The 15,127-nt window shown below is 47.7% G+C and overlaps 1 protein-coding gene across 5 annotated transcripts; it reads left to right on the forward strand.

The window, feature by feature from the left end:
* Positions 1-11,776: 11,776 nt before the first annotated feature.
* On the forward strand, positions 11,777-14,976 carry RARRES2 (retinoic acid receptor responder 2). 5 transcript variants are annotated; one of them, XM_031455658.2, is made up of 6 exons: positions 11,777-11,887; positions 12,811-13,007; positions 13,246-13,350; positions 14,228-14,323; positions 14,531-14,659; positions 14,835-14,976. In XM_031455658.2, the coding sequence occupies exons 2-5, from the start codon at positions 12,834-12,836 to the stop codon at positions 14,648-14,650; spliced, it is 495 nt and encodes a 164-aa protein (XP_031311518.1). In that variant the 5' UTR covers positions 11,777-11,887; positions 12,811-12,833; the 3' UTR covers positions 14,651-14,659; positions 14,835-14,976. The 5 variants fall into 5 exon arrangements, with proteins under 5 accessions (XP_031311518.1, XP_031311517.1, XP_010973739.1 ...); XM_031455657.2 differs by having other exon boundaries at positions 14,856-14,976; XM_010975437.3 differs by having other exon boundaries at positions 14,534-14,659; positions 14,856-14,976.
* The last annotated feature ends 151 nt before the right edge of the window (positions 14,977-15,127 follow it).

Consider the following 15,127-nt stretch of genomic DNA (forward strand, 5'->3'; position numbering starts at 1 on the left):
GCAGGAGAGAGGAGAGGCAATCTCCACTCCCATGGGACCTACTGGGACTATTGTCAACTCCGGCTTCAGACAGCAGCTGGAAGGCAGATTTGGAAACCCTCACAGAGCTCATTCCCGTAGGTTTGCGGGCAGTCTGGGGAGGAGGCAGGAAGCGCAGACACGCTGACCTTGGTGGAGGCCACCTCTGCAGGGACAGCCTCCCATGGCCACAGTCACTGTAGATGCTCAAACAGCCCTCTGCCCCGGGGACCCCCCTCCCGCCTCCCATCTGAAGACAAAGCCCAAACTGAGGAAGGCCCGACTGTCCAAGGCTGGAGCCTTGGGTGAAAGGAGTCTTGCGAGGTCCTATGGAAACTCGTCAGGAAAAGAGCAAAGTGCTCCTACTTCTGCAGTTCTAGAAATATCCCTAAATGCAGGAAGGGGGCCTGCAGAATGCATGGCAAGGACAGACATTGGAGGAGAAGCCCTAGGTTGAGATCAAATACCATCCCCCAAACTCTGCTGCACTTCGGTTGCACATCTAGTTCCAGGAGTCCCCTTTCTAAGAGAAAGAACATAGTACGTCAAAAGGAAACCAGGTCTCCTGCAGCGAGCACCCGTGCTGGGCACTGACCACATCTTCCCTCTCCCGGCCTCTGCATCCACCTGGCCCTGCAGCTGCCTGCTCTCCCCGCCTCCCCGCCTCCCTTCTGGCCAAGCTGCCTGGAGCCCAGTCTCCCAGACCATTTGATCTGTTTAAACATAGATCAGGTTGCTGACTCCACATTTGGACAACATCGCAAAAGGCTGCCACAAAACACCTGGTCTGACTGCCTGCTGGCCACTCCGCACAGCTGCAAAATCTCGTTCCCACCGTACGGCCTTCGGAGTGGCTGTTTTGTCTGCCTGGAAGGCTCTTCCTCCAGCTCTTTATAGGGTTCACTCCTTCACTTCATTCAGATTTGGGTTCAGGTATCCTCTCCTCAAAACGCACTCCCCAGTGAACCTCTCTCCCCTCTGCATCTCCCACCTGTACAAGGTCCCTGTGGCTGCTTCACAAATGAGCACAAATTTGGTGACTTAAGACAGCATACATTTAATCTCTTACAGTTCTGAATGGCAGAAGTCCAAAAACAGTTTCACTGGGTGGAAATCAAGGTGTGGGCAGGGCAGTGTTCCCTGCAGAGGCTGTAAGGGAGAATCTGTTTCCTTGCTTTCCAGAAGCTGTTTCCAGCTTCTGGAGCTGGGTATTCTGTGGCCCAGGGCCCCTTCCTCCCACAAAGCCAGGTGTAACACCCTGCTTCAGTGATCACGGCTGTCTCTGCTGTAGTCAAATCTCCCTCAGCCTCCCTCATATGAGGACACTTGTGATTACATTTCAGGGCCATCCAGATAATCTGGGAGAGTTGTAAGGCAAGGTACAAATTAAAACTGAGAAAAATAAGTTTTATTTCTCCCTGGTGCAAAAAGAGACTCCCCCACCAATCTCCATCACCCCACCACTTCCCTGACAGCATTTTCTTTAGAAAACTTCTAATTGGAAGTTCTTTCTCTGCCCCTTTGAGATGTAGGCAAATCTTTTTAAAAGCTCACTAAGCCTCTTGCCAGCTTTACAGCAAAGGACTGTCTTCCTCAAGCACCTAGGAGCCAACTCTTCGAAATGCAAACATCAAGGGAGCAGTAGCCAATGTCCTGGCCCCAGTGGGGGGTGGGAGCCTAGGTGGACAGCGCCGGGCTCCAGGCTGCAAAACTGCTCCTGTCACCAAGATACAAGAAGCGTATTTTTCCTTGGCATAAAGGTAACTAGCTGTCAAGTAAGGGGGGCACCCAAGTCCAGGTGAATTTAGGATGAACTCTCTGTGATAAACAGTGCGGTCCATCCCCCTCCTTGAGGACTGGTTATGCTGGCGAACAGTGCGCAGTGGGGCTGCGTCTGCGCAGTGGGGCTACAAAACAGGATGGAAGTTCTGTCTTTGCAGTCTCTTAGCATGTGGCTGGTAACGCGCATCTCTTTCTGGCTTAATGCTTATTCAATAACAAAACTGTTTTATTCCTCTTCTACCTTTATGTGGAGCCTTTCTGGGTTGGCAGGAGATTTTGTTTTTAATTTTATTTACCCAACATAATCTCCCCATCTCAAAATTTTTCGCTTATCACATCTGCAGTCCCTTTTGCCATGGAAGGTAACATTCACTGGTTCCAGGGATTAGGGCCCGGGCAGGGATTAAGGCCTGGACAGGGATTAGAGCCGTTATTCAACCCACCACCCACTCCCCCACCACCACCTTCTAAGCTCCCGTCTCAGCTTTATTGTGCTTCCAGCTTTTATCACCTATCCAAAATAACTTGGCTATATATTCACTCAGATGGCTTCTGTCTAGTTACCCATCAATAGAAGCCACACGAAGGCAGGGATTTGACCTTTTTAAACCACCACACAGCCAGCCTCTACAAAGGTGCCAGCCCCTGGCAGGAACCCCTGAGTGACTGTGGACCAGCTGAAAGAGGAAACGTGAGCACTGGGTTCCCCGATGAAGGTGAGACAAGTCTGACAAGACCACAAGGCAGAGCGCCGAGGCAGCGGCCCGAGCTGGTGTCCACTGCTGACCCTCCAACCTCCCCCCTTGGCTACCGCTTATTAAGCAGGCGATGGAGTCGGATGGAAATTTTAGTGAGAGGAAACAAACGCTTTTTCTTACAGAAAAATTCCAATCGGTATGTGAGTGAGGCAAAGAACAAGGAACCTGTGAGAAAACTTCAGCCTGCAGCTCTCCCACTTGACAGCCTCTGATCATAGGTAGCAGTGCCTTGAACGTACTCTTTTATTCTGGAGGGCGGGTGTCCTTTGGGAACCACTGGCTCCGAGGGGGACTGACGTGGCCAGAGTCACACGTTCAGCGGGAGGAGGGCACTCCACGCCCTGGCGACCACGTTTACCACCTCTTGGGGATTTGCTCTCAGGACTACACATTGCCAGGAGAAGCTGCAACAGATCACCTTGGTGTCTCAGCCAAGAGAGAAAGTACTTGACACTCCCTAGAAATCTACATTTTTACCCCTTCAAGGTCAAATCTCATCTCTGTCTTTTTTCTACTCCAGAGGGGCATCAGGCTCCAGCTTCTTCAGCTAAACTCAAAAGATGGATTTAGAAGCCAGTGCGTATCCGTTCTCGGTTTAAAATCTACTAAAAGCTGAGCTTGATTTTAGAAACACAAGAAAATTCTGAACAGAATCTCTGAAGTGTGCGATTTAGCTGAGGCAGGTGTATTTTCAAGTGTTTGGTTTCCTGTGAGCATCAGGTGCTGTTTGTGAATGCCATCTGTGCTTGTTTACCAAATAACAAAAATGCTGCCTCTAACCTGAGCTCACTCCTACCCAGGCCCCTCTTGAGTAAAACCACTTGGTGAGTTGGAGAAACCAGAGTGTAAACCTGGCTTCAGCGTGGTGCCTTCTGATGGGCTCCAAGACCAAATCTGGGTCACAGTTAAATTTGGTGCCTTGGGAGTTGGCCGGTGAGGTCTCAGATGTTGTCAGAACTGGTTTGCCTTTGCTGTTTTAAAACATGACAAGAGAGCTTCCTCTTAACAGGATTTAAGAAGGTTTCTTTTTAGGGTGTTACTGGAGATTAAAACAATAAAACATGTTTAATTATTACATAGTAACATTCTATTAAATTACTACATTCAACAAATAGTATCCCAGGTAAAACTACTTGTAAAAAGAACACTTGAAGTGTATTTGATTTCATAGTAGCTAAGCTACCCTGGTCGAGAGTCGAGATGCTGCCTGTTCTCTCTGCTTTGTGCTGGTTTCCAGCTGTAACAAACATACATCCGACATACAAAACCATTGCAAACAAAAAGCAACAAAAAATTGCAACAAATTGGCATGATTTAAGGATCACAGGGAGTTTAAAGAAGTTATTAGGGTTAAACCAGGAATCAAAAAGTGATGATAAGCAACCACAAGTATGTAAGAAAAATAATCCCACAGCCTTGTTATTTGAAAAAACGGGGAATTTATTAAGCGCAGAGGAAAGACCCAGCTTGCACTCACTATCCCCATCTAGTGGTAGACCCTTGAATGAGGTTTAATGAGCCCAGTGGGATCTGTTGGACATTCAGCTTTGGTATTTGCTTTCTCACCGTTTTGAGTTAGGAAAGTATTTTGCACTCATGAAGCTGACCTTTTTAAATGTACTTTATAAAAGTGCAAGTTCCCTTATTAGTTTGCCGAATTTCCTTTAAAGAATAATCATAATGGTACATCACATTAATGTTAAGGTGCATCCATTGATTAGAATCCAAGTTTCATTTCCCACCACATTAAAACGTTAAAAATGGCATCCTGATTTCTTACCCTTTTTTGGACATAAATGATAAGATTCGTATGTTTATTCTCAAGAAGGTAATTTTTATTTTTTTCAGCTTAGCCTCAGCCACCCCAGCCTTGTTCTTTTGATCACAAAGCACCCGATTGTTGTGTCACAGACAAAAACTTCGCTTTTCAAATAGTCAGGTTGAGTGCATAGCACCAAGTCTTAGGAAAGGATTTCCTGCGCGTGCGCATGCATGTGTGTGTGTGTGCGTGTGCGTGTGCGTGTGCGTGTGTGTCTTTGGGTGTAAGTTTGCCAGAGCTGCCATAACAAAGTACCACACACTGGGTCCCTTAAACAACAGAGATTTGTTTCTCTCACAGTTCTGGAAGCCAGAAGTTCAAGATCAAGGGCTGGGCAGGGTTGGTTCTTTTAGGCCTCTCCTTGGTCTGTAGGTGACTGTCTTCTCTGTGAGTCTTTACACAGTCTTCTTCTGTGTCCTAATCTCTCCTTATGAGGACACCAGTCATACTGAGTTGGGGCCCATCCATATGACCTCATTTCACCTTAATTACCTCTTTAAAGTCCATCTCTCCAAATATAGTCACATTCTGAGGTACTGGGGGGTTGGGAATTCAACATTTAGATTATATATATATATATATAGTGCTTTTTCTTCTTAAGTAGCTTATAGATCCTGATTAAACATGGCAGATTGTGCACACATGTTTATCCCTACTCCCTCCTAAAACATCATTAAAACAACAGTAAAGGAATAAAAAGGTATGAATTCACAAGGAAAGAGAAGGTGGGAGAGGAGAAACAGTGGATGGCACACTTTACAAGATGCTGGGGAAGGAACAGGGGAGGTGACTGAGCAGAACAGAGCTCCTGCAAGGGGCGGGGGACTCAATCCACTGAACAGAAGGCTCTGGATTGAAAGGTACATGGGAGACAGGGATGAAGTTAGGGACATCAGGGGAACATCCTCACCCCTCCTCCACTCCCAGAGACCAGAGGCTTTGCTCTGTGGAGAGGGAATCAGGTGAGGGCAATGACCAAAATGAAACAAGAGGGCAAAGTCAAAGTCCTCATACTAACAATGGCTCTCAGCCTCCTGACCCCACTTGGCGCCCAGAACACAACCAGTTTAGCATTGCCCTTCTTTGGAAAAACTGGATGACTACAAAGAAAAGACCTGCGGACAATACCAATATTGGGAATCATTCAAACAACAACAACAAAAAATCAGGCTTACTACCTGATCACCCTACAACGCAGCCCACCCATTGGCAAGGCCCCAGACCTCCCAAAGAGCTTTTAGCTGGGCATTTGAGGAATGCTTCCCACATGAAAGATCAAAATCACTGAAATAAGGAGCAAATGGAACTTTTTAAAAAGAAATTCTGTAATTCCAGGAAGGTATTTTTAAATAGGAAGGAGCTTTTTCACACCAAAAAAAAAATGAAATTTTAGTTTAAAAGTTCAATAAAAGGCATAAAAGATAAGGTCAAGAATTATCTCTCACATTACTAATGTCAGAAATGAAAGTGGAGACATTACTACTGATTCTACAGAAATAAAAAGTATTATGAGAGTACCATGAACAACTGTATGCCAACAAATTGGATAGCTGAGATGAAATGGATAAATTTATAGAAACACAAAACCTACCAAGACTAAATCACAAAGAAATAGAGAGTCTGAATAGAACTATGCCTGGCAAGGAGATGGAGTCAGTAATCAAAACTGTCCTCAAAAGGAAAAGCCCAGGGCCAGACGGGTTCACTGGTGAATGTTATCAAACATTTTTAAAGAAGAATTAATATGAATTCTTCTCAAACTTTTCCAAAATACTGAAGAGAAGGGAACACTTCCTAACTCGTTCTATGAGGCCAGCATTGCTCTGACACCAAAGCCAGAAGAAGAAACTACGAAAAAACTGTAGACCAATATCCCTTCTGAACACTGATGCAAAAGAAAAACCTCAATAAAATATTGGCAAAAAAAATTCAGCAGCATATTAAAAGGATTATACACTATAACCAAGTGGGATTTATTCTTGGAATGCAAAGATAGTTCAACATATGAAAATCCATCAGTGTAATATACCAGGTTAACAGAATGAAGGAAAAAGCCACATGATCATCTCAATTGAAGCAGAAAAGGCATTTGACAAAATTCAATACCCTTTCATGATAAAACCACTCAACAGTCTAGGAATAGAAGGAAACTATCAACTTAATAAAAGCCATATATGAGAAACCCACACTGAACATCATACTCAGTAGCAAAAAACTGAAAGCTTCTCCTTTAAGATCAGAAACAAGGATGTCTGCAGAAGGAACCCTACTTCAAAATGACACCTGCACCCCAATGTTCATAGCAGCCATATTTACAATAGCCAAGACATGGAAACAGCCTAAATGTCCATCAGCAGAAGACTGGATAAAGAAGAGGTGGTATATTTATACAATGGAATACTATTCAGCCATAAAACCCAACAACATAATGCCATTTGCAGCAACATGGATGCTCCGGAGAATGTCATTCTAAGTGAAGTAAGCCAGAGAGAGAAAGAAAAATACCATATGAGATCGCTCACATGTGGAATCTAAAAAAAAAAAACAAAAACAAAAAACAAACATAACACAAATACAAAACAGAAACAGACTCATAGACATAGAATACAAACTTGTGGTTGCCAAGGGGGGGGGGGGTGGGAAGGGATAGATTGGGATTTCAAAACGTAGAATAGATAAATAAGATTATACTGTATAGCACAGGGAAATATATACAAGATCTTATGGTAGCTCACAGAGAAAAAAATGTGACAATGAATACATATATGTTCATGTATAATTGAAAAATTGTGCTCTACACTGGAATTCGACACAACACTGTAAAATTATTATAAATCAATAAAAAATGTTAAGAAAAAAGAAAGAAACAAGGATGTCTGCTTTTACTTCTACTCAACAAAGTCCTGGAAGTTCCAGCCAGAGCAGTGGGGCAAGAAAAATAAATTACAAGGGGGAAGGTATAGCTCAAGTGGTAGAGCCTTTATTTAGTATGCACGGGGTCCTGGGTTCGATCCCCAGTACCTCCTCTAAAAATTAAATAAATAAATAAATAAATAAATAAATAAATAAATAAATAAATAAATAAATAAACAAACCTAATTATCTGTCCCTGCAAAAGGAAAGAAAGAAAAATAAATTACAGACATCCAAGTTGGAAAGGAAGAAGTAAAATTATCTCTTCAGTTCATATGACCTTATACATAGAAAACCCTCAATATTCCAAAAAAATCTGTCGGAATTAAGAAATAAATTCAGCAAAGTAGCAAGATACAAAGTCAACACATAAAAATCAATTGCATTTCTACACACTAACAATGAATAATCTGAAAAGGAAATTACTGTAAATTACAATTACAACAGCATCCAAAAGAATAATATACTTAGGAATTAACTTAAGCAAGGGAGGTGAAAGACTCATACAGTGAAGACTATAAAGCATTGCTGAAAGAAATTAAAGAAGATACAAAAAATGGGAACACATCCCATGTTCATGAATTTGGAAGACTCACTATTGTTAAACTGTTAAATACTACCCTAAGTGATCTACAGATTCAATACAACCCCTATCAAAATCCCAAAGACACTTTTTGCAGAAATAAAAATTAATATGGAATCTCAGGAGACCCCAGATAGCCAAAACAATTCTGAAATAGAAGAACAAAGCTGGAGGACTCCCTGATTTCAAAACTTACTACAAACTTGGCAATCAAAACAGTACAGGCATAAAGTCAGACATACATGCCAATGGAATAGGATAGAGAGCCCAAAAATAAATCTTTGTCAAGTGACTTTTGACAGTGGTACCAAGACTACTCAATGGGGAAAGACATTCTTTTCCACTAATGGTTCTGGGAAGACAGGATATTCCCATGCAAAAGAATGAAGCTGGAGCCTTACCTAATATCATAAACGAAAATTAACTCAAAATGGATTAATGACCTAAACATAAGAGCTAAAACTATAAAATTTTTAGAAAAAAACCATAGGGGAAAAGTTTCATTACACGGGATTTGGCAATGACTTCTTGAATATGACACCAAAGGCTCAGGCAAAAACAACAACAACAAAATAAATAGATAAACTGAACTTCATCAAAATTAAAAACTGGTGCATCAAAGAATACTATGAACAGAGTGAAAAAGCAACCCACAGAATGGGAGAAGTATTTGAAAATCATATATCTGATAAGGGATTAACATCCAGAATGTATAAAGAACTCCTACCACTCAGCAGCAAATAAACAAACAAATTGAAATATGGTCAACCCGCTTGGATTGTCATTTCTCCAAAGAAGATGCACAAATGGCTAAGTACATGAGAGATGCCCAACATCATTCATCATTAGGGAACATGCAAATCAAAACCACAAGGAGATACTATCTTATACCTATTAGCTTGACTGTTATCCAAAAAATAAACAGAAAATAAAGCATTGGCAGGGACTTGGAAAACTGGAGTCCTTGTGCATTGATGGTGGGAATGTAAAATGGTGCAGCCACTGTGGAAAATGGTGTGATGATTCCTCAAAAAATTAAACAGAGAATTGCCATATGACCCAGTAATTCCATTCTGGATATATATTCACAGGAAGTGAAAGTACGAACTCAATAGAATGTTGTAGACTCATATTCACAGCAGCATTATTCACAATAGTCAAAAGGCGGAAATAACCCAGATGTCTATCATCAGAATGGATAAACAAAATGTGTCACAAGCATACAATGGAATATTATTCAGCCTTAAAAAGGAAGGGAATTCTGACACATGCTGCAATATAGATGAACCTTAAAGACATTAGGCCAAGTGAAATATGCCAGGCACAAAAGAATAAATATTTTATGATGCCGCTTACAGGAGGCCCCTAGAATAGCCAAATTCATAGAGACAGAAAGTAGAGTGTTGATAACCAGGGGCTTGAGAAGGGATGGAAATGGGGAGTCAGTGTTTAATAGGTACAGAGTTTCAGTTTGGGATAATGAAAACGTTCTGGAGGTGGGTAGTGGTCATGGTTACACAACAATGTGTTTTCCCTTCTAGAAATAGTCCATGAATTTATGAACATATATAGATACACATCATTCTTAATTAGCACTTGCCACCTGACCAGTGCGACTAGGGTATGGAATAAAACAAGAGACTGGTGTTTACCACGTGGCTTCATCCCACTGAATGCTGCACATTGAAGATACTTGTGCTCACTTTTCTGAATGGACTCTCTGCAAGAGAGTGACGCAGCTGTTAAAATCGTTATGTATTTAAGTGCAAATGCTCTGAAACATCCCCAGTTTATAGGACTGTTGAAAGAACTAGAAGGCAATGCATTTAATAATCTTTTCTCTGCCAACATTCAGTGGTTGTATTGTGGAAGGGTTTTACTAAGGTTTACTGTATTGTTAACTCCAAGATTTTCTGGAAACAAAAAGAATATTAACCAAATATTCGATAATCAAAGATCAAAAGTTTCCTCACCAACAGTACACTACTGATTGACCAAGGTAAATTTGAAGCTCTGGAGAAAGGAAAAGCTCATTTGAGATCTAGCCAGACAAATATAAGAATTTCAAATTAAATCTTATACTAACAGTGATCAATAATTTTGCCTTTGCCTACTTTTCTCACACAAATCAGTATGTCAAAGATTCTAACTGTGGTAGATAACATTATGTAAACCGGCTACAAAAATTACAAGAAAAATTTGAAGGATACTTTGTTGAAATTGATAAACACATGAAGCTTTTGAATTTATGCAATGTTATTTTTCTTTTATGTGAATTATACTGAGTTGACACGGAGTTAGTGACTTTACCTAACTTGGACAGATGTAGTTTTGAAACTGATAAGCTTTTGCTTCAAGGTCAAATCGGTTCTTTCAAAAAACATATACTAGTTTGTCTCTGCGGTTGCAAATGTTAAAGGAAAATGTTTTTGGTAGTCAGTTTGGTCACTGGAAAACTTCGCCGGAATGACTTGGATCTGTGAATCTCCAGTTTCAACTGCGGTGCTGGGAAGGTTGTTAACCACCGTTAAGTAGCTTAGGGCTGTTACCCCTCCCCTGGGTTGGGACATGGCACCTGGCGCTGAGCTCACAGATGTGCACTTAGTAACCCCTTCACATGTCCCCACCTGTGACTGCTCTGCAGTGCGGTGGCCCACCCATCACAGTCTTTTCACCCACAGGGGATTTTTGTCTGGCGGTGTGACCTACATTGTGTCTGCCCCCAGCAACATCCCCCCCCCTTCGCCAGCGTCTCCTTCCTTTCCCGTTGCCACTGCCCTGCTCCCCGCCCCCCTTGCTCACCCCGGGACTGATGCAGCCCCCACCAAAGACAGGATGACTTCTGTGGTTTCCTCAGCTCCCACCTTGTCTTGGAAGTTTTCTCTGGTCACCCACCCCCAGGACGTCCCCCAGCATGCGGCCCTGGGCCCCAGTGTCTTCTGTGTGCCTGTTGTCTCTCTAGCCCCACCTGAAGCTCTTGGAGAACAAAGACCCCGGCTCTCATCTCTGCTTAATGATCGTGGACAACTCACAGATGGGACTGAAACACTGATGGTGGGATTCCAGCCACAGAATTGGCTCATTGAAGCCAAAGGTCTTCCTGGTGCCCCCAGAGCATATTGCAAAGGAAGCTCCCAGCTCCACACAGAGAATCCTGGCAGGGTGCATGGGGAAGGGAAGACAGCCTGGTGCCAAAGACTGGCCACTCTCATTTCATCCTCAGAACAACCTTGCAGAGAAAGGAACAGAAGTTCCAGGGGTCTGGGCAGTTCAATGAGGTCCTCTCCGTGGGAGATGGGCAGGGGTCCTGGGCCCGGAAGCTGCAGTCCTGGTGACAGACACACCAAGTCCCAGAGCTTGTTCCTATTTGCACAGGACAAGCGGGAGCGGGACCCCTGTTTTCTCTGACTCCCTGGCGAGGTTACGAATCCCTCCACGCCGTCCACCCACAGGAGTCATCTCTAGGGACGCCCCTTCCTTCTCAGCGTGGCTTTGGGGCCGCGGGGCCAGGAGGAGGATCTAATGACTCCTTATGTTCTCCTATGCTTTGAGGATGTCTGTATTTCTGGGAAGAATTTCTTGAGATGAGTGTTGCTGGGGACTGGTCGCCCAGGAAGGGCCCAAGGAAAGGGCAGCCCTACCTGGGGCAGGGCCGTCCTGCATTCTGCAGAGACGTGGCCCAGCAGAGACTGCGGACAGCTGGCAGAGGGGAGGGCGGCTCCGTCAGGGGCAGGGGCAGCGGCAGCGGCAGCGGCAGGCGGGACAAAGTGCAGGGGGCAGGCGGGTGGGATGGGGAGGGAAGTCCCGGAGGGCAAGCGCCTAGAGGCAAGTCCCGGCGGGTGGGGAGGAGCCTCGGCTGCGCTGAGATCTGGAGGGGGCCCAGGAGGTGGGAGTGGGAGGAGATGGGGGCTGACCCGCAGGAGGGAGGAGGGGGTACCGGGAAGAGGCTGACAGCCTGGCCAAGAGTCGGCCTTGGGAGGCGTAGGAGAGAGACCCCAAGGCGCAGGAAAGGAGGTGAGGAGGGGACAGTGGCGGGGGCAGCTGGACCGGAGGACAGGGAGGGTAAAGGGTGCACCTCAGAAGGGTGAGATTTGTCACCTTGTCCGTGAGCCCTCTCTTTAAGGCACATGTGTGGCTTTCTGGTCCTAAGACCACTGTAAAGGTAGAGTTCTCAGGGAGGGTCCAGCCCTCAGGCGACCCCAGTAGTAGATGGGGGGCAGGATCAGAGGTCTGGGAGAGCCGTGGTGGGGAGGGCCCCAGAGAAAACAGCAAGGGAGGGAGGGTCTACCTTAAGAAGAAAGCCGCGGGTGGGGCCGAGGCGAGACCCTCATTTCTGGGGTTGGGGGTAGGGCTGATGGCGACGGGCACTTTCAGCACCGGGAGGGTTACGCATCCCAGTTCCCACCCGCTCTGGGCCCCTCCCACGTGTTTACGTCCTCCCAAAAATATTCAGCCTCCAGCCGGCCTCCTTTCTGTGCCTGCCCCTCCCCTTCCCCCCAGCTGCAGGGGCCGGATGGTGAGGGTCAGGGGCCAGGACCCAGCGAGCCAGCGGTGGGGGGGTGGGGCAGGAGCAGGGGTCAGAGACAGCGAGAGAGAACACAGGCCAGAAAAAGGGGAAGGGTCGGAGTGGGCAACAGCATCACTTCCCGAGCTGTTGGCTTGAGGACTGAAGCCTACACAGCCCCGACCAGGGTCAGGGCCAAACCCAGGCTGAGCTGGACTGGGCAAGAGTCGGGGCAGGGCTAGGAGGAGAAGGCCCCGGGGAATACCAGGGGCATCTCTGAACACAGGGCTACTTCCCGTCCCTCCACCTCTGGAGGGCCGGGGGTCTGGAGCTCTGCCAGGTGTAGCCCCCCAGCCACACGGCCAGGGAGTTGGTGGCTCCACAGGCAGCCTGGAAGAGCTGAGGGTCCACCCACACCCGCACCCTTCGCAAGGTCAGGGTGACTGAGGCGGAGCCATGTGGCAGCTGCTGCTCCCGCTGGCCCTGTGGCTGGGCGCGACGGGCTTGGGCAGGGCTGAGCTCACGGAGGCCCAGCACCGGGGCCTGCAGGTGGCCCTGGAAGAATTCCACAAGCATCCGCCCGTGCAGTGGGCCTTCCAGAAGACCCGCATGGACAGTGCCATGGACATGGTGAGCGACACCGCAGGGAGGGGTGGGGGACAGGGCCACGGCCCGGGACACCGGTGCCTTCTCAGGAAGCAGCAGCAAGAGCACTTGGGCTCCAAGCACCCAGCTCTCCAGAGAAAGGCCACCACCCCAGCCACCTCCTGGGAATGTGCTGTTTCACTGAGGGGAGCAGGGACAGGTCACACCCAGGAACTGCTCTGCCCGCTTAGCTGGCCGCTGGCCTCCCTCTGTCTGTTGGCAGCCCTTGTCGGCCGGGACCTTTGTGAGGCTGGAATTTAAGCTCCAGCAGACGAGCTGCCGGAAGAAGGACTGGAAGAATGCTGAGTGCAAGGTCAAGCCCAACGGGGTGAGTGAGGGCACATGTATGTGACGGGGCACGCGCTCCCGGTGGGCATGGGACTGGGGTTCAGCAGCAGATAGGGTTGGAGACCCCAGGGTGGAGCAGCCTCCCTACAGCTGACTGCCTCAGTCTGAGCCTGTGGTCGTGATGGTTGTGGCTGGGCTGGCGGCCTGGACGGGAGGGAAGAGGGAAGCTGAGCTGTTCAGAGGACACGAGTTCCTTAAGGTGGGTCTACCTCCCATCCGGGTTCCTCTCTCAGGCTTCAGGTCACTGGTGAAAGAAGCCCATGGTGTGGGGTTTGTTGGGCCCCCACCCTAGGCCTGGTGAACTCCCCATTTTCCATGAGTTTTCAAGTGGAGGTAGCCCAACCTGGGCTGATTCAAAACCAGGCTTGCCTGTCCACGCTGGGGGCAAAATTACTGCCCCAAGGGAGCTCCGTGGGCTGGGAGCCAATGATCTGGGGTCTAGTCCCAGCTCCACCAAGCACCAGCCCTGTTACTCTGTAGACTCTTTGAAGATCTCAGTTCCCTCCATCTTTTAAAGTGGGGACTGGATTATACTTGTGGTTTTCCAGACTTTTATACCAGGACTCTTGTGTTCACATCAAATCTTAGAAAATGCAAATGAATGTAATAGGTGACAGCAGAGTGGCTCTGGTGGGGAGAACCCACCTTGGGGAGGAGTCCTGCCTACACACACTCACACCCTCAAGTTCCATAGCTGGGAAACTGCAGGATGGTCTGGCTTCTGAAATGCCCCAGTTCCAGCTGGCCTGCCAAGGGGAACAACCCCCGCTGTAGGCTGCCCCCCAGCTTCCCCATTCTTGGGGCGGCATGCCTCCCCTCACCCCTTTCCTCTCCCGGCTCCATGCCCCCCTCCCCAGAGAAAGCGGAAATGCCTGGCCTGCATCAAATTGGACTCTGAGGATAAAGTCTTGGGCCGGATGGTCCACTGCCCCTTAGAGATGCAGGCTCAACAGGTATGCGTGGGCACAGGAGGGGGCTGGCAAGATGGATAGCAACTGGGTCTGTGGGAGAGGTGGGAGGCCGAAGCCTGGATGGAGGGGTGAGGTTGAGGATGGTGGGAGGGGTGAGGAGGGGCTCTGGGACTTGGGGATGCGGTGGTGGACACTGCCAGCCCTCCCTGGGCGCTGTTTGGCATGGGCCTGAGCAGCCGCTGGTGCCAGCAGGGAAGCAAGGAGCACCAGGAGGCCCAGTGCAGCAGGGTGCAGCGGGCCGGTGAGGACCTCCAGAGCTACTACTTACCCGGACAGTTTGCCTTCCTCAAAGCCTTGCCCCCCAGCTGAGGACTGAAGGTAGGTGGCCAGAGGGAGGAAGAGAGGACGGAGTGGGGCGAGGACAGCCTGGGGTGGGGTTGGGCTGGGAGACTGAGCTGCAGCTAGGCTGTGGGAGGCAGGGAGGAGAAGGATTCGCAGCCTGAGAAGAAAGCTGGGACCGGGCCCAAACAGCCTCCCTCACACCCAGTCTTAGTTTCTTTCCCCTTTCCTCTAGAAGTTCATCCGGCTTCCTGGAAGCTGTGGGAGGTAACCAGTGAGAGACCACCCTCCCTTCTCCGCGCCCAGGGAAGACCAGCCCACTATCCCTGAGCTAATAAAACTGCTCTCCAGCTGTGTTCCCTCCTCCCGTACATATCCCCTCTCCATCCCCCCAGCTTAACTGGTCAGAGGCCTGGTATGTGAAGAAAGGCCCTGGATGCAGTGAAGCCTGATGGGGGAGGGGCACAGGATACTTCCCATTGGACACCCAGAAGGCAGTGTGCTCCT

Source organism: Camelus dromedarius, chromosome 7 (genome assembly GCF_036321535.1).
Source record: "Camelus dromedarius isolate mCamDro1 chromosome 7, mCamDro1.pat, whole genome shotgun sequence".
Lineage (NCBI taxonomy): Eukaryota > Metazoa > Chordata > Mammalia > Artiodactyla > Camelidae > Camelus > Camelus dromedarius.